General features: G+C 35.1%; 6 protein-coding genes across 8 annotated transcripts; all 6 read left to right on the plus strand.

Annotated features, from left to right (window-relative positions):
- On the plus strand, window positions 9,439-11,494 carry LOC18606369 (uncharacterized protein At4g22758). 2 transcript variants are annotated; one of them, XM_007039941.2, is made up of 3 exons: window positions 9,439-10,008; window positions 10,597-10,810; window positions 11,077-11,494. In XM_007039941.2, exons 1-3 carry the CDS (start codon window positions 9,676-9,678, stop codon window positions 11,214-11,216), a joined length of 687 nt encoding a protein of 228 aa, XP_007040003.1. In that variant the 5' UTR covers window positions 9,439-9,675; the 3' UTR covers window positions 11,217-11,494. The 2 variants fall into 2 exon arrangements, with proteins under 2 accessions (XP_007040003.1, XP_007040002.1); XM_007039940.2 differs by having other exon boundaries at window positions 9,442-10,008; window positions 10,969-11,494.
- On the plus strand, window positions 13,927-15,202 carry LOC18606370 (uncharacterized protein At4g22758). Its single transcript, XM_018118590.1, has 2 exons — window positions 13,927-14,474; window positions 14,869-15,202. Exons 1-2 carry the CDS (start codon window positions 14,075-14,077, stop codon window positions 15,024-15,026), a joined length of 558 nt encoding a protein of 185 aa, XP_017974079.1. The 5' UTR covers window positions 13,927-14,074; the 3' UTR covers window positions 15,027-15,202.
- LOC18606371 (probable protein cornichon homolog 2) lies at window positions 15,692-18,322 on the plus strand. 2 transcript variants are annotated; one of them, XM_018116703.1, is made up of 4 exons: window positions 15,692-16,042; window positions 16,600-16,781; window positions 17,766-17,888; window positions 17,987-18,322. In XM_018116703.1, the coding sequence occupies exons 1-4, from the start codon at window positions 15,971-15,973 to the stop codon at window positions 18,021-18,023; spliced, it is 414 nt and encodes a 137-aa protein (XP_017972192.1). In that variant the 5' UTR covers window positions 15,692-15,970; the 3' UTR covers window positions 18,024-18,322. The 2 variants fall into 2 exon arrangements, with proteins under 2 accessions (XP_017972192.1, XP_017972193.1); XM_018116704.1 differs by having other exon boundaries at window positions 15,816-16,312.
- Window positions 18,781-22,451, plus strand: LOC18606372 (pentatricopeptide repeat-containing protein At4g22760). Its single transcript, XM_007039946.2, has 3 exons — window positions 18,781-21,045; window positions 21,541-21,618; window positions 22,102-22,451. The coding sequence occupies exon 1, from the start codon at window positions 19,239-19,241 to the stop codon at window positions 20,967-20,969; it is 1,731 nt and encodes a 576-aa protein (XP_007040008.2). The 5' UTR covers window positions 18,781-19,238; the 3' UTR covers window positions 20,970-21,045; window positions 21,541-21,618; window positions 22,102-22,451.
- Window positions 21,535-22,451, plus strand: LOC108660422 (RNA polymerase II transcription factor B subunit 5). The gene is made up of 2 exons (XM_018116706.1): window positions 21,535-21,618; window positions 22,102-22,451. The coding sequence occupies exons 1-2, from the start codon at window positions 21,584-21,586 to the stop codon at window positions 22,277-22,279; spliced, it is 213 nt and encodes a 70-aa protein (XP_017972195.1). The 5' UTR covers window positions 21,535-21,583; the 3' UTR covers window positions 22,280-22,451.
- On the plus strand, window positions 22,700-25,927 carry LOC18606374 (ATP-dependent Clp protease proteolytic subunit-related protein 2, chloroplastic). Its single transcript, XM_007039948.2, has 9 exons — window positions 22,700-23,035; window positions 23,128-23,171; window positions 23,283-23,355; window positions 23,899-24,019; window positions 24,319-24,456; window positions 24,570-24,686; window positions 25,039-25,107; window positions 25,197-25,292; window positions 25,582-25,927. The coding sequence occupies exons 1-9, from the start codon at window positions 22,992-22,994 to the stop codon at window positions 25,717-25,719; spliced, it is 840 nt and encodes a 279-aa protein (XP_007040010.1). The 5' UTR covers window positions 22,700-22,991; the 3' UTR covers window positions 25,720-25,927.

The raw sequence follows: 26,990 nt of genomic DNA on the forward strand, positions 1-26,990 counted from the left end.
TGTTTAATTAAATTTTTATATTTTTATTTTAAATCAAATAAGTTTTTATAATTAATAATTAATTAATTATTATTAATCAAAATATCACTTATCATTTTATACTTATATAGTACTAACATGATATTAATACGAAATATGAAAAATATCATATAATTATATTATCATACTAAATTAATATATCATGTCATCATCAATTATGATATATTAATATGCTATATCATCATTAATTATTATATATTAACATATCATATCAACGTTATGTAATATAAAATGACAAATGATATTTTAATTAAATCAATCATTAGTTATTGGACTCAAAATAAAATTACAAATCTCTATTTTGGTCAAAATAAAAAAATAAAGACTTGATTGAAAGTAATAAAAATATGAAGTCTTATTTAAATTTTTTAAAATAATTTAAAAACTTTTTTTTAATATTATATCTTTTTTTTTTCTTATTAAAGATTTCTTTTTGATGTTTCCTTTTGCTTTCAAGGGAGAAAGTAAATGTAATCATCACTATCAAATCTCATTATTATATTAAATATCATAAAAATTAATATAAAATCTCAATAAAACTAAAAATACGATCAAAACAAATCATATAAACAAAATCCAATAAAATTCTATTAATATAAACATATTTAAAAAATTAAATTTACATCTTAAATCATATCTTCACGTAATAAAACACTCCACTAATGAAATAGTAGCACAATCGTTGAAATAATGCATTAAGTCACGTTAAATTAAAATCTTTTTGTGTATAAAAAGAAGTTAAAATCTTTTTGTAAAAGATTAAAGTTTAAAAACTATGAGTACCAGAAACGTTGAGTAAAATTTTACAATGGGAATTTAGAGTATTCCATTAAATGGCAAATAATCTTAGTTTTATTTTACTAGCTGTCAGCTTTCTTTTGACTGGGTTTCCAATCAAAATGATGATGATATTATGCCAAACCGAGAACTATGTTGGGGAAATTTAGACCCCCTTATTTCAAACCGATACCTACCTTTGTAGTCCATTGTTAGAAAATAATGCCATTTTTTTAACTGAGTTAGGTTTTAATTTAATTAATTTACCCTCCCCCGCCGAAATTGTGTTTTGATTTTACTTTAGCAGGATTAGTATGCCCACCCTCATTTTAGGAATTGCCCGAATCATTAATTAAGTAATTAGTGTGTTTAATATAGCTTATTTAATTTTAAATGAATTAAACAAATCAGATCTTTAACTGAAATTTGAATTATTGGCTTTAACAATTTTAAGGATCAATGTTGGAGTTTCCTTTGCCTACAAACAGTGACAGGATCTAAGAATTCATTTTTGAGAGAGTGAAGACAATGTTTATAAAATAGTTATAACTTAAAAATGTAGATACATTTTTGAAAACCTGATTATGAAAAATGTCGAACTTGAATAGATCAAATTAATAGCTTAAATGTATTTTATCTATAATCCAGTTATTGTAAGAGTGAGTCAATAGCAACTAAAAACAAGTCAACTTGACAACAGAGATCAATTGTGACACATGATCCTTCTGACGATAACCTATACCTAATTTATATATAATACCTATGTCAAGAATCTCAATTTCATATTTCTTACAAAATTTCTTCACCAACACAAGCAAAGTTTCCATCCATCTTCTCTCAATTGTTGGAGATTTTTTTAGTAAGTAATACTAAACAAATTGCATTTAGTATGTGTTAAGATTTAAGTTGTAAAGCTTTTCATCTCCAACAACGATACATGATAAATACAAATTCAAATGATATATTGATACGCTATAAAATTTATAAAATAATAAATATAATTATAAAATTATTGTAAGGTAAAATTATAAAAAAATAAAAATATGTTATAAAATTATTATAAAAACAAATTATAAAATTTCAAAAAAAAAAAAATTTTAAAATTTTTGGAGAGCAGTGACCCTTATTAGCCCCCCTCCCCTCCGCCTCTCCCTACAAACTATTACACTTACATGGTTATTAGATACTTTGGATTAACAAAATTGTTGAAATTGAAAGCATATCACTTACAATTATACATTATACTAAATCAACTATAATTTTGAATTATATAAAAATTATTAAAATATTATATAAAATTCATATTTATAAGTGAGGAACTCTTTATATAATTTTTTGTTATAATCAAATAATTATAAAATTAAAATAAAAAAATAACAAGTGAAATAATCTCATTAAAATTATTAAAGTATGTAAACGACAACAAGGCATCTTTTGTGAAAAGGTCTTTTGCAGAACATGGGTGCCACTGTACCTAGGGATGAAAATCACAAAGCAATTCCTCCGGGTTTACTAAATGGAAAAATGGACTCCCTTATATTGCTATTTGGGGTCAAACCGGTTTGGTTGCTTTTTAAGTATCCAAATCCTCTGCTCCAAATCTGTTCCTTTTCTCTTACAAACTGTCATATGTATATTTTTTAATTACTAACGAATACAAGTTTAATTTTAATTTTTTATCTCTTGTTTCCTCTTCTCTTTCTCTATTTACATATAGTTGATAAATGATGATCTTCTGCTTGTTTGTTTTAAAAAATATATATGAATTTGTTTTTTCCTATCCTTGTCAATACAAGATAAGTTTTTTTTGGCTACGAGAAAAATAATAAAAACTCAAATTTTGCTCTCAGTATAATAAAGGAAGAGATCACATTCCTTTTGTGAGAAAAAAATGAAAATATGAGAGAAAAATAAAATATAAAATATTAAAATCAAACATGTATTAATTAATAATTAAAAAATTAGACATATGTGGCTCTGTGAGAGAAGAAACATAGAAAGGGCATAGATTGAGGCAGGGGATTTGGCTTCGCTTTTTAATAGTTCTATTTTTTATCGTCATTTATGTGAAACAAGCCTGTTAGGCTGCTATATCTGAAGTACAAATCCATCTCTGAAGCAGGACTTTCTAACCTAGGTTTTAGAGTTGGCATTCATTTTTGTCCTATGCTACTTGCATTTGTTTTTTTTTTTTCCTTCGATATCTCAGTGATAGATTTCCCCCACGATTACTTATTAAGCATTAATAAGAGACAACTGTTATAATAAATGATTAATAGGGGTCCCAAGAGACTTTCAAATCATGAAGAAAGTGCTGGTCATAGGAATGGGGGGGTTGTAGTAATTAAAAGTGGTAGAAGAGAAAAAAAAAAAAGGGAGGGGAAAGCTAAGATGAAAGTCACGTCGTGCTTTATCTTTGTTTTCATAACTTTTGAACATATCGATCGATAGAGATAGATATTGAGTTTTGCGAGGAAATAAGGAAGCATGACCAGACTGCCATTATTATAAGTTCCCATCTACAGTTTCTACTTCTCATTCCCTTTCCTCATCATTAGTCATTTCACGCTAAATTCTTTTGCTATTGAGTCACTGACCCTGGCAACCCAATGATTGTTTCAAATTGTTCATTGGTTGCTTGAACTTTCACACCTTCATTCCTAATTAGTATGGACTGTGTTGAATAGTTTAAACTTTGAAGAAAAAATTGGTAAAAACAACAAAAATGTTCATAAATGTTTAAAATTTAAACCCATTATATTTTGATTTTTTATAACGAATTACCTATTGAAAAATAACATATTGCTAATTACCGGGTCTAAGACAGTGCAAAGGATGTGGAGACAGTGAGTTTGAACTAGCAGATGTCCACTGGTCAGTGTGCATGGGTCTCTGTGCTGATCATTTCAGTGACATCATGCAAGTGACCAAATGATAAAAGTTCACCAACTTGAAAGTAGAAAGCCATCAGCCATGGCAGAGTGAGCCCTGTATTTTCTTTCTTCTTTCTTTTTTTAATTTTTTAATTTTTAACTATAAATTAACAGTAATCATTTTCCTCTGAGAATGGGACATACCCTAATCTTTTCAGTAAAAACAGTGTTGGATTTGAGCCAAAAAAAAAGGAAAAGTTAAAAGGGGATGCGTATCAAAATCCAATCATGCGGGTGGACCGAAGCCACTTCACTTTGAAGGCTGATGATTTGCCTCCACCATTGTTTTGATCAGCGGCCATGATGATGTGACGTGTGCAAATCATTCGGTGTTTGGATTCTCACCACACCAAAACCATTGCCCTCCCCCCGCTCCCCTACCTATTCCCTCTCTTTGTCGTTTTCTATAAGTACAGCTATGATGAGTCATGAGTCTGCATAGATTTAGAATGTGCCAAAGAAATATATATATATATATATATGTATATACATACACACTACTAATGACGAGCGTGCGAGATGAATATGGTGCTCTTAGTGTGACTGCTACTATTAATCTGCACGTTTTGGCCTCAAAGGATAACTCAGGGTTTTCAGAACTCTTCAACAACAAAAAAAGGGTATATTCGAAATTATGCATGCAATATGTACTAACTTTAACTGTATCGTGGGGTTGAAGTTGTGATGTGGGGTTGTTGTATTGTTAGGCATGTCGGCATTCACCATGAGTTTGTGGGCCAATATCTCTTTCGGCGGCCTGGACTATTTTACAAGCATCATTTCAACTTTGAAACTCTTACATTACTGCGCATTAATTGTTTCGTTAATGATTTAATGTCAAAATCTCATAGCATACCAAATTTTGCACTTCAGGCCCAGGCACTGCATCTTCCCTCAAAAGAAATCTTCATTTTCTTTAGTGATAATAATTTTTTTTAAATACTACTAAGCTGTTTCAAGTAGTCCTTGCTAAACTTCATTTAGTGAAAATATTATGGGTTTATCTGTCTTAGTGCATCTTCCCTCAAAAAAATTATCATAATAAACATCGAAAATCATAAGTTTTACATTCTGGAAGTGAGTGGAAGCAATTATCTGTCTTAATGCCTTGATGTGGAGATGCATATCCAAGGGCAAGGTCTTGCTAATGCACTTACTATAGACGGGAAATCAAATGACAAAGATAAGGCGAATGCATTGATCTTCATTTGTTGTCATTTACATGAGAGCTTAAAGACTCAATATTTATCCATTCGAGACCTTGAGATCCTATGGACAAGGCTCAAGAGAGGTATAGTCACACCAAGATAGTTATCCTTCCTTAAGCACAATATGACTGGCAGTATCTTAGGTTGCAAGACTTCAAATTAGTGTTCTACTACAACTCAACCTTATTTGATATTATTTCTCGATTGGTGTTATGCGGTGTTAAGCTCACTGAATCAAAGCTATTAAAGAAAACTTTTTCCACCTTTCATGCTTCAAATATTGCATTGCAGCAGCAATAACAACAACATCAATTTAAGACATACTTAGAGTTGATTTCTATCATCTTGACTATAGAACAGACTAATGAACTATTGCTTCAGAATTATGATTTTAAACCTGCTGGCTCGAAAGCATTTCTTGAAGCAAATGATAGCTCTAGTAAGAGAACAAGCTGATTTAAGGGCCGTGAATGCAAGCAATGGCATAACCCACTTAAAAATGGCGAAAGATTTAGTTGCCCTAAGCAATCCAACCTTTGCCCAAATCATGGCAAGGGCAAAAAGCCCATGAACAAGCATGATGAAGGTATCTGCCATTGTTGTGGCATGGCTGGACATTGGTTGCATACTTGTCGTATGCTAAAACACTTTGCTAATCTATACCAAGCATCCTTGAAGGGTAAAGGCAAGTGTGTTGAAATTCACGCCATTGAGAATTCTACTGCTATGAAATCATGACAAGGGCAAGAACCCCGTGAAAAAGCATGATGAAAGTATCTGCCATTGTTGTGGCATGGTTGGACATTGGTTACGTACTTGTCTTATGCTAAAGCACTTTGTTAATCTATATTAGGCATCTTTGAAGGATAAGGGCAAGCGTGTTGAGACTCACGCCATTGAGAATTCTACTGCTATGACCAACGTCGAAGTTAACAATGCCTCCATTAAGATGACTCCCTTTGTTCCTGTAGAAGTAAGAACATCCTTGGAAGTCGTTGATTTTTTCGAGGACCTTGATAGCCAGGGTAAGGCATTAAAATAGTGGAGGATAGCCCAGACTTAAGATCTAAGGATTTTTGTTTTCTTTGTTTTTTTTATATATTACCCTTGGCTGATTGTTCTCAATGAAAAACAATATGAAATTGATTCCATATTTATTATTTGAAATTTTCAATTGCATGACTAATTTGCAAATTTTTATGATACTTTAACACCTGAAGTTGTTAATACAAGTGTAAATGGGAAACACTAAGAAAAAGGAAGATGTTTGTTTACTTGATAGTGTAACGATATATAGCATACTTTGTAGCAAGCACTTTTTCTCGAGTGTGATATTACATACACTCGATATTTATATGAAAATTCTCGAGCAGTTCAAAATGTTTGTAGCATACATTCCCGTAACTTATTCTCAATAAAGTTGCAAAGATCTTTATACAGGTTATAGCAATTCGATCGCATGTGGTATCAATGCTTAAGCGAACACCTAATTAAGGAATGATACAAGAATGATCCTATTTGACTATGTGTGTTTATTAAGAAATTGAAAACATGATATGCTATGGTAGCAGTTTTTGTCAACGATATGAATTTGATGAGAACTTCAGAAGAGTTATCTAAAACTGTTAAATATTTGAAAAAGAGTTTGAAGTAAAAGACTTTGGTAAAACCAAATTTTATATTGGTCTATAACTTGAGCACAAAGCAAATGGAATACTTGTTCATTAGTCAACATATATTGAGAGATTATTTATGCATTTTACGTGGACAAGGCTCATCTATTGAGCACCTTTATGGTTGTGAGGTCATTTTATCCCTAAAAGGACTCGTTTCATCTTGGAGAACCTAATGAGGAGATACTTGGTCCTGAAGTACCCTATCTTAATGGAATTAAGGCTTTGATGTACTTGGCACAATATACGATATCAGATATTACTTTTACGATAAATTTGTTGACATGTTTTAGTTTTGAGCCAATCCGAAAACATTGGAATGAGATAAAATATATCTTCTGTTATCTCCGAATAACCATAGATTTGAGATTATATTATTCGAAGGATTCCACTAATTATAGTTTAGTTGGATAGGCTGATGCAAGATATAAATCTAATCAGCACAAGGCTCACTCTAAAACCAGTTATTTATTTTGCTATAACAAAATCACCATTTCTTGGTGCTCTAATAAGCAAACGCTAGTAGTTACATCATCCAACCATTCCAAAATTATCACTCTCTATGAAACTGGAAGAGAGTGTGTTTGGTTGAGATCCGTTATAACGCATATTCATAATTCTTATTGTTTAACACTAGTTACAAATTCTCCTATTATTATTTATGAAGATAATGTTGCTTGTGTTGCATAAGTTAAGGGAGGATATATTAAAAGTGATAGGACCAAGCATATCTGGCCAAAGTTTTTCTATACTCACGAACTTTAAAAAAGTTGACAAGTTGACGTTGAATAAATTCACTTCACAAATAATCTTGTAGATCGTTTTACCAAATCATTGCTAATGTCAATATTTGAGAAATTAGTATATGACATGGGAATACAACGAAAGATTGATTTGCCCTTAAAGTAGCAAAATATCAATTACCCCAAAAGTGGTAAGCCCCCAGAAGCAGTAGATCCCATAAATGGCAATATGGTTCAATTGAAGGGGAGCAATTATAGACTTAGTGCACTGTACTATTTTTTCCCTTTTGTTTGGTTTTTTGTTTCACTGAGTTTTTCCGCCTTAAGGTTTTTAACAAGGCAGTAATAGCACATCCAACTAGGCCACCACAATGGTGTTTCGTTCAAGGGGGAATGTTATGGAATATAGACATATCACACCATATTAGACCAATTCAAATTGAAGTAAATTTGACAAATGATAAATGTATTATCCATATTCTAGACATTTCAAGATTCATTTACATGTGGATATTATTTAAGTGAAAAATTCTTATTTAAGTGATAATGTGAGATTTATTAAGAAAATAATATAATTTAGAGATATATCTTAGTAGAAGATTGTGATAGCCAATGATTCGTAAAGGGCTTCAACTATAAATAGGGGGTCACCCCACGCTTATTTTATATCATAGTTATTTTTCATTCTAAGTATTGCTTCAGTAATACTTAAAAGAACATATTCTCAATATCTCTATTTTCTTCTGTTTTTATTATTTCTTTTACAACATACTCGTCATTAAATTAATTGTTCTTCTTAAATTTTTTTAACTGTCACGATTATATGAAGATGTAAAAATATTTTGTTTTCTTACTCTAGATCAATGTCTTTTCTTTTCTATTCTTTTCAAACCCCTTTTATAAACTTTGCGCCAACTAATACAAATATGGGCAATGGCCTAAGAGTCTGAAGAGTTAGGACCCAAAGTCCAAGGGACCAACTAGGTTAAAGGCCCAACTTCAAGTGGGCTGTTGCGAGGGAAAGGGCTTATTACAGTTCCAGACCAAAGTCCGCAAAACGTTTACAAACCAGGAAAAGGTTTTCATAGGCTCAAGACAGTATCTAATATCTATCATTGCAGCCCATCGTAGAAAGCAGGAAACTGAAAACCCACCCCCACGGAATTTGCTGACTGCCAAACAAGCCCATAATGATTAAGAAAGATTTGGGACAAGAGAGAGAAAGATAATATATTGTTTTCCCTTGTTGCCTTTATTTTCTGAAGAAGCGATTATGGTGACCCTTGGTTTAGTCTATGGGCAGAGAATATTATATATAGGGCACGGTTGATGAGGTAATACTTTGATTTGTATTGGATGAAGTAAGTTTCAGGACATTCAACAGGAATTCTGCATACGTATTCTCGTTGATTAGAATTTAAATACTAATGTTTGTTTTTAATTGATGGCATGTTGATTGAAAATCAGAAGATGGTTTGGCCAAAAAAAAAATCAAAAGATGGAGGTGCCACTAAGGACGACTTTTGGGGGGCCAAAACAAAAGAGGAAGGTTCCCTTGCTTTAAGGGTTAAGTAATGAATCACACTTGATTATATATTTAATCATGCAATTTGTTTGGACTTCATTGGTGCAACTCAAAACAACAAAGACACTTGAAAATGACATTTCCAAGTCGAATATTACCCAATTCTTACTTCTTATTCAATCAAACGGAGAAAGAGAGAGAGAGAGTTAAATAACAACAAGTAATTAGAAAAATATTTAGTTTTATTATTACTAACTTAAATATTTGAATCTAGAGTCCTGCACAAATACTATTTTTCTCCTTTTTAATTTGCGATAGTATTTAAATTGGATTTTTTGGGCTCAAATTCGATCAATTTATTTATTTATAAATGCATATAAGGAAAAATAATAATCTTGGGGGTGGGTTGGCTAGCCTGGCATAGTGGCTGTGGGCCGGACTGGAAAGTGGTTCCCACCTCACAGGAGAATGGCTAATGGCGAAGCTGTAACGTTAAGTCTTCAAAAAGGAAAGTATTCGAGTAACCCAAGCTTCAAAAAATTCCAATTCAAATACAAGGTAGTGGGCAACTTTACAAAAACCAAACCAGTTAGATACTTGGAAAACTATCCCTCACTCCCACGCAAACAACCAACTACCTCTTCCAACTGCCCTTCCCTCTTTACAAGAAGCCTTTCTTTCTCAAGACAATTCCTAGTAAGAAGGAAAAACAAAGCCAACATCGAGAAACAAGGAGCCCTATAAACAAAGCAACTGATCTTGACCCTTTCCTTTTTTATGTCCGAGAAGAGTCTTCGACGACGGCTACCGAGAGGCCGGCGACCACGGCTGCCGTATCCATCACCGTCACCAAGGCTACGGACGCCTCCTCCGCATCGGCGATCAGCGAAGAGATCGTCGAAGCACGGTAGGATTCTGAAGCGATGTGCGTCAGAGCCGTGTCTTTGGAGCAGTGTTGCTGAAGATCAGCAAAGGAGTAATTTGTTGGGGTCTGAAGTGGAAGGGGCTTTGTTTAGGCCCCAAACTTGTACTGACGTCTTTGGTTCTTCTCCTTGTATTTTGGGTTTTGGTTCTCCTCGTTCTTCTTCTTCTCCAAAGCAGGGTTTTGAGGTATGCTCATTGGTCAAACTTGATCCCCTTTTTTCTTTGTAGTTTCTTTTTCTTCTTCGTTTTCCATGGCCTAACTTTTGCCTACGGTGTTGATTTTAATTGAGTGATTTTAAAAACAATGGAATAGTAACAATGTATGCATAACACGAATTTGAACGTGGTAGTTATGGTACTATTTTCATGAAGATCGAAACCTATGAGTCCGTGAAGAACACCCTTGAAACTAATCATAAAATTGGAGGAAATTCTTCGAAGATTTTAGATATTCAATAAATGGAAATAGAATATCCTTTTATCAAACTATCAATAGTCATGACATTAGGATGCGCGTTTCTCTCACTTTAACTGCTCGTGAAATATCATGCGAACTTATTACTTGTTTAAAGTTTGTACTTGGTGTAATTAAAGTGAGAATTTCATCGTTTCATTTTCCCTTGTGCTGTCATGAAACAGTCCAGTGTCCAATCCAGAGTCCATTAGTCAATTAAGATCCAAATCCAATGACCTGATTTAGATATTATGGCTTGTGATTGCTTGCTTGACCATTAGCAATTGTCTAAGAACTGAAATCTTGGATTGTTTGTGAAGTTTGGGATGCAGGGGTACAACAAAGATGCTAAGGTTGTAATCAATGTATCAGTCGAAGGAAGTCCGGGACCAGTACGGACCATGGTCAAATTGGGGTCCAGTGTCGAAGAGACTATAAAGGTTGTTGTAGACAAGTATGCTGAAGAAGGAAGAACTCCTAAGCTTTATCACAGTTCGGGATTGGAATTGCATCAGTCCTATTTTAGCCTGCAAAGTAAGCGGTCTCATTTTTCCATTCTTTTCTATCCATTTGGTTGCAGATAACTGTTGATTGATTATGTTGTTCAAGTTTTATGAATTGCTGCTGTTCTATTTGATTTCCATCTTTGGTTACACTTATTTGATAAGATTTCGATGCTTTTGGTTGAGTAGGTTTGGATAAATCACTGATAATTGGGGACGCTGGTAGCAGGAGCTTCTATCTTAGAAAAAGTAGCAGTGACAATAGTAGCAATGTAGCATCTAATTCTTTTGTTTCAGAAATTGGTTTAGAAGGAGCGAATTCTCCTCCAGCTGTTCCACCTCCAACATATTTACTTACAGCTTTCATAGCTCGAAAACTCAGCAAAATTGTAAGAAGAACGCGTAGGCTCTGGAAGGTATTGGTTTGCTTGCGATGAGGATATCCAGGATCATACCATTGTTAGAGTAAGACAACCTATATGTTATCATGCTGCTCTAACAACGGTGATTCGTAATTCCATTTTCTCATTTTTTTGATTGCTTCCTCCCATTTTTTTTTATCGGGATTGGCTTTCTATTATTTACCATCATCAGTCATATATGTCATGTAAAAATGTAAGTATTACCTTGTGGTTTCCCAATTTTCTTTTAGGACACGATGCTGATTGTTCATTTTAATATTCAAAAATGAAAAGAAAAAGGAAAATTTATTTTATTTTCTTTTGAAGTTTGATAATTTCTTGTTGTTACATGACTTGAATCTCAAGCTCCAGTACTTACAGAGGAAATTGACAGACCTGTAAATAAGTTTCAGCTTAGCATCAAATATTTGAATCAGTGAAACCATTCATCTTAACTGAATTCAAGTTTGGGTTTGTTCTCTGACTGGTTATGAACTTGCATATGGTTTCTTCATCAGGTTTTAATGAATCAATGTCTGAAAAGTCATTTTCTTTTGAAGGGACTTGTTAATATGGATGCAAGGAGTGAATCAAAGAAAGAAACATGAAAGATAGGTAAAGTTGCATGAAAGACCATAAGGATGACTTAAAAAATTAATGTAATAGTCTTTTAAATTGGCTTTTCTGACAATCCATTGAACCAGAATCATGTATTATGGGCTCAATCTAAGCCTGGACGGAATAAATTTATCATGATTATAAGCGAATATTCTGCTTCTTTGCAATAAAAATGTTACACGTGGAAGTGAGCCTGTATTGAAAAAGAAAGGATTTGACCATTACTACCGGCAAAGGCTTTCAGGACTTGGTCGGTTTGCTGGCACGAAGGTTAAGTCAATAATTTAGGGTTTTCTTCAGAGTTGGGTTGCTGAGCCTCAACTGTTCCATCTAAACCAACAGGAAAAGCACCTGAATGTAAAAGCAATGAATTTAACTCCCTTTTTCTTTTGAACGAAGGGACGAGGATTAGTTAGGTTGTCTTTCTCTTTAGGATGCCATCATCTAAAAAGTCATTGCTAATAGCCTTTTGACTTGTTATTATTGTTCATGCAAAAAGAGGGAGAAGCCTCCACGGATGCTAGAACACCGTTGGGCTTTGGCCTACCATCATCAATGTGCGTAATGGCTTAAATGGCCTGCATTATGATTTGGCCATATTAAGAAGAAATCTCTAGATTTACGAAGAAATGTTAGGCACCATTTAAAAAAGATGAAACTGTTAGGTTAACGGACCACAATGGAGAGTTCAACTGACTCAGCTCGCAACAAGGGGTTAAGGAGGCCAAAGGATCTTTAATGTGTTGGTACGTGCCTACGTTTTAGTGTCACCCGCATGTTGTGGCCTGCATTAGATTCCAAATCCTAGCTGTTCCCTTCATGTGTTGCTGGGTTTGTATTCCAGTAACCAAAGGCGGAAAAACCTAAGATATTGAGGATTTTCTATTTTTCAATTTCGAGCTACTTGGCAAATAAAGTACACAACCAAATACTGAAAAAAAATTACTAAATAAATGTCACACTCTTATACAAGTATCTACTCTTCCTCTCTTTCCCTTCCCCACTTTTTTTGAGTTAGTCTAATGCTTAGATTCCGAAAACTAGCACTCTCAAATCTAAATCCCTTTTCTTTGTAATAAGGACGTTTCAGACGTTGGTCCTAGTCGATTAATTTTGTTTGGGTTCGTTCAGTTCACATGTCATTCTAAGGAGTAAGGGAATGGGCACTGGAACAATGCCCTTTGCACTTTGCAGTATAATGGCCTGAAGCAGATGGCTGCTACTGTTGCTAACTTGCTATGAAGTCCGAATTTGTTTCTACTTTCTACTATTGGCAAAAACAATAAGTGAGCCACGTACCTGGACCGTCTTTACTTGGGGAAGACACTCCCAAAAATGCTCAAATCATACTAAATAAATTAATCCCCTCATGATAAGCCAATAGGCTGCTTAACTGGACTGGACAGGCCTTTTTAACATGATAAAGGGACACAGCACTCCTCCTTCGAAGACCTTTTATTGTAAATGGGTTATTGATGTAAGGGTATCCAACTCAATTATATAGATTCAGATATCCTATATTCAATTATGAAGTAAATTTAAAAAATATTTTTAATACTCAATTCGAGTTCGAGTATTACTCTTAAAGTACTTTAAATCTAAATTCGATTATATATATATATCATCTGCCTTTCAAGTAATATCAGATCAAACCATTCAATTACTTTTGCTTTGCACATCAAATTAAAAAATTATCATTCAAATTTAATTCAATGGATTTTGCCATTGTGACATGTTTAGATATTTTATCTCCTTCGGTATTTAGGCCAAATCAATTTCCTTCACTAGGGACTATTGTTCTTATCTCATTCTCATGCACCTCTTTTAATTTTCCTTCACATGGAATGTTATTAACTGCATGTCATTAATGCAGGAATGTGGACCTATTTCTAGTGCATTGGAAAGTAAAAATCTATTAAATTTATGACATGCCAGGCGTAAGACTGATGAGGAGTATAGATTATCAATGCAAATCATACAGTAATATACAACTCATAGAGTTAATGCACCTACTAATCAATAATTAATCGGTAACTATCCATCTATGTACAGTCTCTTTACAATGTTCTTCACAGGGATTGGTAATTGATTTAAAATCCCACGGATACCGTATTTTTCAAACAGGGCGAGTTCAAAATAGCTTGAACTCTAGGGACAGTCCCAGAACTGAACAATTTCCTGGAACTTTCGCCCTCCCTCTGCTTTATGCTACAAAATCCAAAACCTTTCAAAACAATCATATCAGCCAAAGTCACATTCTCTCGTTTGCGATCACCATGGTTCCTCGTTCTTCAGGTAACCGGAGACTTTGCTCAATCAGGGTTCTTTCAGCCTCCGAAAGATCAATACAGACATCCGTCCCGGAGCATCATTCATGCCTCGTTAACTGGCGAGGAGGCCTAAATGCAGTCCCCTCAACCACAAGGCTGACAACGTCGCCACCGGCGAGGTTTCCAGTGGATGATGGATCTCAGCGAAGGCTGTCAAAGTTGTTGCTGAAGGTGAATATAGACAGAAGCTTGGGGCCAGTGCATGTGGTGATGCCAGCGGAGAATACAGTGAATGATTTGATCAAAGCTGCTGTAGAAATTTACGTGAAAGAGAAGAGACGGCCATTGCTGGAGGAAACTAATCCTAAGTTTTTCCAGCTTCATTATTCGCAGTTCAGCCTGGAAAGTAAGTTTCTTTCGTTCTTTTTCTCTGTTTTCTTAAGGTTTTTGTGAATCTAAAACATTTTCTCTTTTCTCTGCCCTACAAACTTCATAATCATGTCATAGTTTGATAATCTTTACATGCAAAGAATTACTATCGATTCATTTAATTGGGTTGTTTTCGTAGTAATTAATCATAAGGGGAGCTGCACTAAAATGCGAATAAGCAATCAGTATGTTAAGAAACTGGGAAAATATTGGTCAGCATCTACATTTTAGCTTTCTAATTATGGAAAAAAGCATAGTTAATTCTAATCAATAAAATTATATAATTCTTAAAAACAAAATATTCTTGCTGCCACTTTGCATTTGCGTTTTCTAGTGGTCATTATTTGTACTTATTTTTGTGGTACGTGCAGGCTTAGAGCCAGAGGAGAAGCTGATAAATTTGGGGTCCAGGAATTTCTTCTTGTATTTGAAGCCTTCTTCCTCTGTCACATCCTGCGGCTCCGAGGAGGCCAAGATAGCATGTCAGTCCATGAGTCCATTGACAAAGTTTATGGAGTTCTTGCTATAGCTCTTTTCACTTTTTCGAATGTATAGAATCATGACTTTTGTCATTTTTAACCATGAATGGTTAATGTTCCTTTCTTTCTCATATTTACTAAGGCTTAGAATATCATTTCCCCTTTGCACATATGTCCAGAAAAAATACACTTAACTTTCAACAATAGATATTTATTTATTATATTGTATAGGTTTTGTGGGTAACCATATATCACCAGTGGGTAACATTTGAATAAGGCATGTGCTTTGTTTAATTTTCTTTTTGCAGGAGAGTAGCCTAAGTCAGCCAAATTTAGAAAGAAAAGTTACAAAAAAATGGCACTGCAACATCTTTCTCTTTCCCCATGGACAGAATGAACAACCATAATTCTCGTTTGTATGAAGAATACCTTTCTTGCTGTGATAGAAAGTGTGGTACCTCTATAAAGTGAATGCCAAGAAATAGTATATCTTTCTTTTTATCAATGAAAGAATGCATCATTAGCCTCTATAGTTTTTTTTTTTCCGTTCTTTTCATGACTCTGGTAATAATAATACAATAAAAAAACAAAATTTTTATTTAATTTAAATATTCATAATTTTTTTATTTTTCCCAAGAAATTGTGTTCTGGTGGGAGTACAGTACTTGTCTTTATTTGTAAAACAGTAAAAAGTCGTAAGAAAGTTTAAATAACTGGAAGTCTTTCAAGTCTTTAACTCAAAACAGTACTTTTGCTTTGCTGCTTTCGGTCGGATCTTTCAGGCGTTTAGGAAATTCATCGTGCCAAATCTTCCTCATCTTCTCTTCCTAGCACTATCCGAAACAGGGCGCATTTCCCACCTGGCAGAGCCAAATCCCGTCTCGCCTCTGCTGTCAAGTGCGCCTTCCTCCTCTTATCACCAAAACGAAAATTAATCCAAGGGAGGGAAGAGGAAAAAGAGAAGAGATAGGAAGAGGGGGAGAGAAAGAGAGGCATGGGAGATCTCTTTATATGGCTTATTTCTTTCTTCATCCTCATTGCCCTTCTCGTTCTCCTTGTTTATCAGGTCAAATTCCCCTCTTAAACCCTAGAATCTTTGTTTCCCTCTGTTTTTTCTTTGCTGGGTCTGCTTGTATTTTTGTTTCAATCCCTTCTTTTGGTTAAAATCATAAGCCCAAGATGCTTTGCTATTGGCTTGGTTTGGTGGGTAATGATTGTTTAGTTGATTCTTCATTTTAGTTTCAAGAAAATCACTCAACAAATGCTAAAGAATTTGTCTTTGTGTTCAGAAAAAGGGATAAAGAATTACTAGTATTTTCAGATTGCAGCTAGCTGGGTATGTTGCATTTAGTTTTGTAATTGTTGCGGGAGTGATATTTTTATGAATTGTCAAAGTAGAATCTGGTGTTGAAGTCCTGAAATTGTCATCTCACTGCCTTTGATTTGAAAGACTAGTTTCAATGTCTTTGGGGCTTTGTTCTGGATTTAAACACAAATAGAAGTTTGGCTAAAGAAAGTTAGGGTTTTGGGTAGATCTTTAGTCATGTTATTGTTCATCTGTAGAATGTCCAGGTTATATGAGAACGAAAAATAGAATTTAACAGCTTGATAATTTTGCTGCAGCTCATGTGCCTGGCTGATCTAGAGTTTGATTACATCAATCCTTATGACTCTTCATCAAGGATAAACAAAGTGGTCTTGCCGGAATATGTCCTGCAAGGATTTTTGTGCTTATTCTACCTGTTAACGGGGCATTGGGCCATGTCACTCTTATGTGCTCCATATTTATACTACAATGTGAGACTGTAAGTTATTCTCTCATTTTCTTTTTCTACTTTTTAATTTTAGTTTAGGCTGTTTTGAGGAAAATGTCAGATCATAGATTTCACTAGCTTGGATTCACGGTTGATTTCCAATTTCTTCACTGCAGCTCCCTTTTATATTGAGTTTGCAACCCAATGTCCAGTAGGAATAAGCCTTTATCTGGTTGATTGATTCTATTTTGTTCCAAGAGCTTGATTGATAATGTGAGTGATGAGTGGTGGGCCTTTTGGCTCTTAAGATTTATAACTTCTAACTTGTGCAAAGACATGCATCAATGGATAGTTAATATAGGTAGCATTGGAACTTTATGACAATGGAAATTTTGTTATGTTCCTAAAGCCCTAGACTTGCCAGAATCCTTAACCTCCTTGTAGTGAACCTGGGTATTGACAAATAGCTTATTATTTGCCTTTGATTTTGGCTATCTTTTAACCTCTCTTAGGTTAGAGACTCATGCTATAGTACTAATTGTTAAGAAAATTGTGATTTATCTTAAGAGTGTAATATATATAGACAATGTTATATTAATAAATGGAAACAATGGAATGTTGTAATGATCTTCATGAGAGAGAGAAGAATAAAAGAGAGGGGAGGAGGGCATCGTAATGACTTTCAGTTTAATTTAGTAACAACATTTATCAGAAGTTCCAAACAATATTATCTATCTCTTCTGCCAAGTTAGATGGATTTGAGAATTGCATTATGGTTAAAATTAGCTTTCTTTCCTCTGTTGTTATTGAAGATTTCATGCATGAGTCTTGCATAATTGCAGTATTTTTTTGTTTCGAATGAAGTTTTACTTTTATCATATTGATCATGGATCAGGGCATAGAGACTCTTAAAGCATTAAAATTGACTCCTTGGGAAAAAGAAATATTATACTGCTATTAAGGATTATAATTTGTCAAGCGTTATTCCAATTGTATATGCTTTGGGCTTGGTTCCTAAGTTTCTCTTGTTACCAGTTACACACGGAAAGAGCACCTGGTGGATGTCACAGAGATATTTAACTTGCTCCATTGGGAGAAGAAGCAACGCCTATTTAAACTCGCCTACCTCGTTGTTCTCCTCTTCTTTGCCATATTCTGGTAATTTGTTTCTGACAACACACAGGTTGCTTCCTCTAAACAAATTGCTTTTAGTTTTAGTAACTGCTAACATGGGATCTTTTATCTGTATTTGTTAGGATGATCTGGTCCGCGTTAGAAGATGTAGAAGAGTAATGGGAGACAATGGCCTTTTGAACTTGAAGTATTTGTTGCTCTAAACTGCTACCGTGCATCGGCCATTCACACTGCTCTTTTTCAATCTTTTTTCAGCTGTGTCTGTTGTAACTGATATATTATAGCATAAATTTCAGGGTTGTATGATTGTGAGAATTTCAGTTGATTTTTAGTGAAATATATTTTTCAGGCATCCGGTATTTGTTATTGAGGACTCAGTTTGCCTCGTGCTTGGATTTCTCAAACAATGAGCCTTTTCAATTCCTAATTTAACAAGAACAAACTCTGCTTCTTCTTCATTTTTTTTTTTAATGAAATTAGCTGCTTTTTGCCTTTACTTTATTCCTCCTGAGAACTGAACTGGAAACACTTAGAACATGGATTGATCATCCAAGAAAATGGCAAATCGACAACAGATGGAGATGTATCCTTCTTAATTTGCTTGCTAAACCCCAACTTTACGTTTAAAAGGAACAACAAAAGTCTAATAACCTTCAATCATACAATGAAATATGTTTCATTTGTAGAGTAAAACACATTGCTACTAATTATTTACCACTGAAAAAAAAATAGTTCGACATCATTTGTATTTTACTGTATACGAGGTGAAACAAACAAGTTAACTCGACCCGGTCCGACCCGACACGAAACCCGTCATAGGCCTCGCATTTAAGGTTTTCAACCAGTTCTAAAGCACAGCGAAGTTCGCAAGCCTTTGCTTCAAACTGACTTTCCATTCTGTTTTCTCAGGTATGTCTCTGTTACATAACTCGAATTTTAGAACCCAACGTTGTTTGGTCGAAAAGCATTCCATGTGTGATAATAGGGTTCCTATTTATTACAAATTAAAGTGCTTTGATTTTTGACTGTTTTTCACTGTGGGGATTTTTTTTGGCTATTAGAGAAGGGTTTTCATCACTTTCTAAAGTATGAAAGGAAAATTTTTTCTTTTGCATTGATTGTTATGTTTAATCTTTTATTAGGATTATCTCGAGAATTGATCGAACAATCTGCTGAATTGTCACTTCAACAGAGTGTAGACCGAAATGAAACTGTGAAAGTGTTAAACACTTTTGGTATTCAGTATTTTTGGTTTGATAAGGAGAGCCACCCAATAGGTCAAGCATACTTAGGATCTTTTGATTGGTTAGAAACTTAAGATTGCAAACCCAAGTGGTTTAACTTGTGCCCGTTTTAATCGGCCTTGTATATTTGATGTTGGTTCCTAGGCTAAAGAGCTTCTTAAATAACCAGCTGACTATCAAACAGGCAAAACAAATTCATGCTCAAATCCTTATTAGCAGTCTTAACCACCTCCAGCCCCTATTGGTTCATCAGTTCCTTCTGTCAACTAACAACTACTCTTCAAGTGTTTTCCTATACGTGCGACAAATCCTTTACCATTTGCAAAAGCCCGATGCTTTTTCGTGGGGTTGTGCGGTACGGTTTTTATCCCAGCATGGGCAGTTTGCAGAAGCTTTTTCTCTTTATGTTAAAATGCAGAAGCTAGGATTGTACCCTACCACACATGCCATATCATCTGCTTTAAGAGCATGTGCTAGGACTGAATGTAAAACGGGAGGAATTTCAATCCATGCTCAGGTTCATAGATATGGGGTTTGCAACTGTGTTTTTGTGCAAACAGCTCTTGTGGATTTGTACACGAAACTGGGTGATATGGATACTGCAAAAAAGGTTTTTGATGAGATGCCCGAGAAAAATGTAGTCTCATGGAATTCGATTTTATCTGGGTATTTGAAAGCTGGGAATTTAGGAGAGGCTCATAGGGTGTTCGATGATATTCCAAAGAAAGATGTTATATCTTGGAATGCAATTCTATCGGCGTATGCAAAAATGGGAAATATGGATCAGACACTTTCATTTTTTCAGCAGATGCCAGAAAAAAACTTGGCTTCTTGGAATACGATGATTAGTGGTTTTGTGGAACGTGGAGAAATAGAATCAGCTCGGAGCTTTTTTGACATGATGCATCGAAGAAATAATGTTTCTTGGATTACAATGATTGCTGGGTATTCTAAACATGGGGAAGTCAAGTCTGCTCGTGAACTCTTTGATAAAATGGGTGAGAAAGATCATTTAGCCTTTAATGCCATGATATCTTGCTATGCTCAAAACAGCCAACCAACAGAAGCCCTAAAGTTGTTTGATGAGATGCTAAAAGCTGGTGTTTGTATCCAGCCAGATGGGATAACTTTGGCAAGTGTGATATCTGCTTGTTCACAACTAAGAGAATTGAGATTTGGTTCATGGATTGAGTCATACATAAGTAAGCTTGGAATCCAAATGGACGATCATATGGCTACAGCTTTAATCGATTTGTATGCAAAGTGTGGGAGTATTGATAAGGCATATCACCTCTTTCATGGTCTGAGAAAGAAGGATGTCGTTGCTTACAGTGCAATGATATCGGGATGTGCCATCAATGGTAAGGCTGTTGATGCCATCATGTTGTTCCAAAAAATGGTGGATGCTCAAATTCAACCAAATTTGGCTACCTTCACCGGGCTATTAACTGCGTATAATCATGCTGGCCTGGTTGAAGAGGGCTACCGATGCTTTAGTTCTATGAAGGACAATGGACTTGTGCCTTCAACTGATCATTATGCAATCATGGTTGATCTTTTGGGCAGGGCAGGGAGATTGGAAGATGCATATGAACTTATAAAGAGCATGCCGATGAAGCCTCATACTGGAGTTTGGGGAGGTTTGCTTCTTGCCTGTAGCTTACATAACAATGTTGAATTTGGAGAGATTGCAGCTCAGCATTGCTTTGAGTTGGAGCCTGGTACAGCTGGTTATTATTCTCTCCTTGCCAATATTTATGCCTCTGTTGGGAGGTGGCGCGATGCCAGAAGATTGAGAAAGAATATGGAAAGGAAGAAGCTGGCCAAGATACCTGGTTGTAGTTGGACAGAATCAACCTGATTCTTCCACCACTGACAGGAACAGGCAAATACTGCTAGCATAGAGGCTATCAAACTCAGAATATGGTTTGGGAGTGGTGAGTTGATATTGCATGTCCAGCTCTTCCTTCAATAAGATGCACGGAGTACTGCATAATTTGGGTGCAAGGGCAATGCTGAATTTCAATTCCTTTTCTTATGTACCCCAGAATCACATCCTTCAGTGTTGTTTTAAAATTTTATGTTTGTGTGTTTTGCTCTAGTGAAGGAGTGGTTTATCTCAAACAGGAGATATAGGTTCTTCTTGTTCCTCAACTGCATAGGGAGATATAGAATACATCCTTTTCACCGTATTTTTTCTTCTTTATTCTTTTTCATTTTTGAGATGCAGCTCAATGTGAAGTTTCTTCTTCTTGGTTTTATTTAATTAGAGAATGAACTTGACTTTTAGTTCCAATAATTCTGAAATGAAACTCTTCATGTGTGATGCATCAGAGTAGATGCTTGTTCTTTTTCCTTTTCTTTTTTATTTTAAATTAATGTGCAAGCCATGGATAGCTATGATATAACTATGCTTTGCTCTTATTCTGTAGTGTGGTCTGTGTAGCAGTTCAGATTTTAAGGTGCTGATTCGTCATGGTCAACGCAACCAAAGGACTGTTCATTTCCTGGTAAGATATTAGTACTATACTATATTTTAAGGTTCAATGTTTGATTCTTGTCTCTACTGTTTTTCCTCAACTTTGTTGTCTACATGTAGTTAGTTTTGGCATGGGCGGTCCATTTTTAAATTGCAACATCTGCTTCATTTTGAAGCTCTAAGATACATCAACTGAACTATGAGGACTGTACTGTTTCTAAGGCCTTGATTCGGTACTAGAAATCCTATAAGTGAATTGGAGGATCTAATGGAGACTATCCTGTGTAAAGTGCATAGCCTGGTGATTATGTTATTTGTATAGCACTTGACACTTGTTAACTCACTGATGCAATAGCTGAAAGAAATTAATGGCCTGTCAGTTTAAATGGTTAAAGTAGTTGCATAGATAAGTCCATTTGTTTATTGCTCATCATGTCTTTCATCTGGTTTTCCCTTCTTTCTCCCTGACTTCCTCATTGTAGCTGAAGAGGATTCTGTTCCTTAATTCTTGCAGTGACATTCCCATGGCACAATTCATCGTCAATTTGAATGCTTCAATGCCGGCATCACAGAAGTTTATTATACATGTCCTGGATAACACTCACTTCTTCGTGCAACCTCACGCCGCTGAGATGATACGGAGTGCCATATCTGAGTTCAGAGACCAGAATTCCTACGAGAAACCAACTTAATATCCCTTCTTTTTCCTGTTATACATTTCTTCTTTAATGGAGTTTAGATACGAAACCAAACGAAAAATCTATGTCTCACTATGAGTACTTGCTCACCTTCCATATTCATTTTCATATCAAATCCTGATATGGTAATTCAGGGCTATATTTGGATTTGGGTTTTCTTCGAGTATACTTAGGCTATTCCAAGATCTTTTCTTGGCTTAATCCAATATTATTATTATGATTAAGATGGATTTTTTTATGAATATTAAGATGATTATTAACCAGAGGTAAATATGTACTAAAAAGGTTTAATTCATAGTATTAATTAAGGTAAAGCATTAAGTAACGATTCTAATATTTCAAATAATCATAAAGAAAAAGGGAGAGGTACGGAACCGGGTTGGTTAAGCCCAATTCAAATTCTAAGCATTCTAGAAAATAATTAAAAAATAACGAAGACACAAGTGAACGGAGTTCGAGTTCCAGAGATCTTTCCCTTTATTTATCCTAAACGAAAACAAACTCGAACGAGAGATACGAATCTTCGTGCGTTTACAAAGGCAGCTATCTGCTGGTCCCATGTCCGTTCTTGCTATTATCTAAATCTAATCCAACATATCTAGATAGTAACGGCTGCATCGGATTCTTGCTCAACCACCCAACCCTCTCTCAATCTTCTTCTTCTGCCTAATAACTTTTCTTCGTATTCTGCAAACCCCAAAAAACAATGGCAATCTCACTTAATACAAATCTTCATCAGCCTTCTCTCAGGTTCGCTTTCTATCTCTGTATAATAAGTATGGTGTGTTTTTATACGTATATGACATGGGTGTTTTGTGTTTTCTTCTTTCCTTGTTTTGCAGTTGTGGGACTAAGCTTTACTCTGGGTTGAGGCTTCAATCTCCATGTATGTTCGTGTTCTGCACTCTATAGTGTAATCCCACTACTTTTTTTCTTTTATCTACTCTAAATTTGTGACCCCTATTTTTTTTCTCTCTCAATTTTGATTTTTTCAAAGGTTTGTTTGCAACTGGGAGACCGAACTTGAGTGCAGACTTCTATAGCAGAGTTAATAAAAGCCTCCAATGCGGGTAATTATTTGTTTATAGTCTTAGTCTGTGGTTTGGATCATTATTTATCGGTTCCAATTAGCTTAATCTTGCTTAATGGTTTAAAGGGTAGTTCCAAAAATTGGCTTGTCATTGGAGATTTGGAGTTGTTCCTATTTAGATTGATTATGGGCCTGTTTAGAGCCACTTTGCAGTATAAATTGGAATTTTGAATTTTAGAGTGTGCACCTTGCAAGTAAAAATTGTCTGTATCATCTTAAATTTTATTTTTGGTTCCAAGGAAAAGAGAAAGGGCATCTTTTAAGTGTTATGTTTGATGAGCTTGATTCAAAGCTTGCACCCTTGAGCATCCTTGATGTTTAGCATGTTTGGTGACTATTGTGTATCTGTTATGCCTGCCTGATTGTGATTTCTGCCATGTTTGTTATTGTTGTTGGTTTTTTTTTCATGGAGATGGAAAGGTTTAATCTGATATAGTCTTAATTGAATAATACACAACTTGGAATTCAAGTTTTCTATTCGTTCTTTAAACCTCTTGATCATTGTGCATTTCTTTGTCTGCAGAACACGAAATTGTAAACCAACAAGGTCACGGGTAGGTATGATGCCTATAGGAACTCCACGAGTTCCCTATAGAGTCCCTGGTGAAGGAACTTGGCAATGGGTTGATATATGGAATGCCCTAGTGAGTAAGCTTAACTAATTTTACATCATACTGTTTGGGGTCATGTTTCCTGTATCACCACATAGGAGATGGTTCAAGTGTTACACCCTTTCTACTCTTATGAATCTTCTTTTACTGTCCTGCTTTTATATTAATTGCTTTTAGTTTCTAAAAGTGGCTTGGTAATTTGTTATAGATATCCCTTGGCATCTTTCCTAGATTTGGATTATTGCATGCATCTTTTGTTTTCTTGTAATTTCACACCAGCTTTAAATTCTATTATGTGCCTTCTAGAGGCTAATGACATACTTTGGATGCAGTACCGAGAGCGAGTTATCTTCATCGGACAACATATAGATGAGGAATTTAGCAACCAAATATTGGCAACAATGTTATACCTTGACAGTATTGATGACAATAAAAGGCTTTATTTTTACATTAATGGTCCTGGTGGAGATGTAAGGGTTTTTTTTTTTTTTGGTAAATTTAAAGATTTGCTGGTGAATATATTTCTATTTCTAGTTTCTTATCTTTTGGTCACTATTCTGATATGGACTGGCTCTGTTTACAGCTTACTCCGAGCTTGGCTATCTATGACACCATGCAGAGCTTGAAGAGTCCTGTTGGCACCCACTGTGTGGGCTATGCCTACAATCTAGCAGGCTTCCTTCTTGCAGCTGGAGAAAAAGTAATGTTTCTCTTGTCTTCCATCTAAATCTATAGACTTTGTGGTGTTATTACTGCAAGTGAAGGCTATAAATTCTTGTGGCATGATGCATGAAGTTATCCCTATTTAAGAATTTTATGTATCGATTCTTAAAATTTTCTTTTATGTTGGTCTGAATGTAATGCTAGCAACCAAAAAACTGCTATCGCCCCTGACCTGATTGGGATGCTTTTGTAACCAATGTTTGGAAGATCATTGCTGTTTTGTTGCCTACCACTAGATTGTGAATTTTTCGTTTATGCCTTTTGCAATGCATTTGTTTTTTAAAGCTGAAACCTGAAAACATTCTCTTCTTGTTTTCTGCTACATGAAGGGTAATCGCTTTGCAATGCCTCTTTCAAGAATTGCTCTGCAGTCTCCAGCTGGTGCAGCTCGTGGTCAGGTATGACTGCATGCTGTCATGGTGAACTATATTATACTTTTCAGTGTTATAAAATTTCTGATGATTGTGAAATTATCAAATGTTGACAGGCTGATGATATCCGTAATGAAGCAAATGAGCTTCTTAGAATCAGAGATTACCTTTTCAGTGAGCTAGCTAAGAATACAGGCCAGCCTGTTGAGAAGGTGAGTATGTTAATAGTTCAAGCTCAAGAGTGAACTACGACAATCTCTTTCTGTAATTCTTTTTGATTCATTTGAGTATTGCCAGCTGTAGGCCAGCTTTCCCTTTCGCACTTCAGATCTAAACAGCTATTGAGCAGTGGCTAAACAAAAACATTAACAAGAAATCTCCCTTGTGAATTTTTGTTTTCTCTCACTGCAGAAAGTTCATTGTTTTTCTTTTTCCTTGGTTGTTGATATGTTCATCTTTTTATGTATAGAAACAGAATTAATATTGAATGTGCACATGCAGATTAACAAGGACTTAAGTAGGATGAAACGCTTCAATGCTCAAGAGGCTCTTGAATATGGGCTCATTGATCGTGTTGTCAGACCTCCCCGTATCAAGGCAGATGCACCTCGTAAGGATGCAGGAACAGGCCTTGGTTAGTTTCTTTATTATTTCCCCATCAAAATGGGCTGATGGCTGTAACACATTTTTGTAAGTTTCTTAAGTTTATTTGCACACTTTTACGGTAAGGCATTCAATTTACAGTTTTTTCATAAAAAGTCTTGTATGTGAATGCTTTGAAGTTAATGTTCCTGATGAAGTTTTCTGAAAGAGTTAAACTTTGTTAATACAAGCTATTATATGAAAACTCTGTCACGGATACATATGTACACATTTATTTTTATATTATCTACATATCTCTGATGGTCCCTAATATTGGACATATCATTAGAGGAACGATTAAAAACAAAAAGGAAGTTGATAAAAAAAAAAAAAGAATGAAGCAAAAATAACCCTCTAGAATGAAAACAGTCTGGTGGTTCGTTTAGTTACCCAATCCATAGCTGTTCACAAGCTCTCCCTTAATCTCTCCTCCCTCCATCCATTATTGACCTTAGCGATGAAAGCTTCAATTCTTTTCTGCAAATCATCATATTCTCCTTCATCATTGCAACTGTCATCCTCAGCCTCATCTTCATGATAACCATCGTCATCATCCTCATCTGCGTGGTAACCATCGGAACTAGCAGTATCATCTTCAAAGTCATCAACATCACTATACTTTTCAGTACTATTAATAAAAGGTCCTCCATATACTGAGCACGAATATAGGAAGAATCCATCAATTTCATCTATAGATGGCTTATGGCTCCCAACAATAACGGCAACGGTTATGGCGTTAAACAATATAAATAGGGAAAGAGGATTGTATGAGAATTCAGGATTGCAGCGTTCAGAAATTGAGGTTGACAAAGATTTCAGGACTAGAAGGGCAACTACACACAGAATTATGCGGGCTGGTATCGGCGAGTGGACGAGCTTCATCCAGGTGTGTAGAGACAGATACTCGATTCTTTCTTGATTCTCCCTTTGTTAGGAGGGTTGCATTTTATAGAACTTTTGGGTCGGTTTTAAGAAGATGAGGTGATTTCCCAGAAAATATAACGGAGTATTTTATTAAAATATTATGCTCCAATGAGTCAGAAAGAAATGGAGCAATCTCTTCTTCTTTTCAAGCAATGACGACTTTCAAGCATAAGATAAGATAACCCTGAAGTTACTAGGCAAGTTTTCTTTTATTTAATCTGTTAAGACTACAACCTGGTAAAAAAACACAATCTGAAACCTCGCCGAGCATCAGTAGGCTAGACATGGTCACCTGGTAACCCCGAATTTTAGTTAAACCAATGTCTCATTTTAACACACTATCT

This window comes from Theobroma cacao, chromosome 3, assembly GCF_000208745.1.
Source record: "Theobroma cacao cultivar B97-61/B2 chromosome 3, Criollo_cocoa_genome_V2, whole genome shotgun sequence".
NCBI lineage: Eukaryota > Viridiplantae > Streptophyta > Magnoliopsida > Malvales > Malvaceae > Theobroma > Theobroma cacao.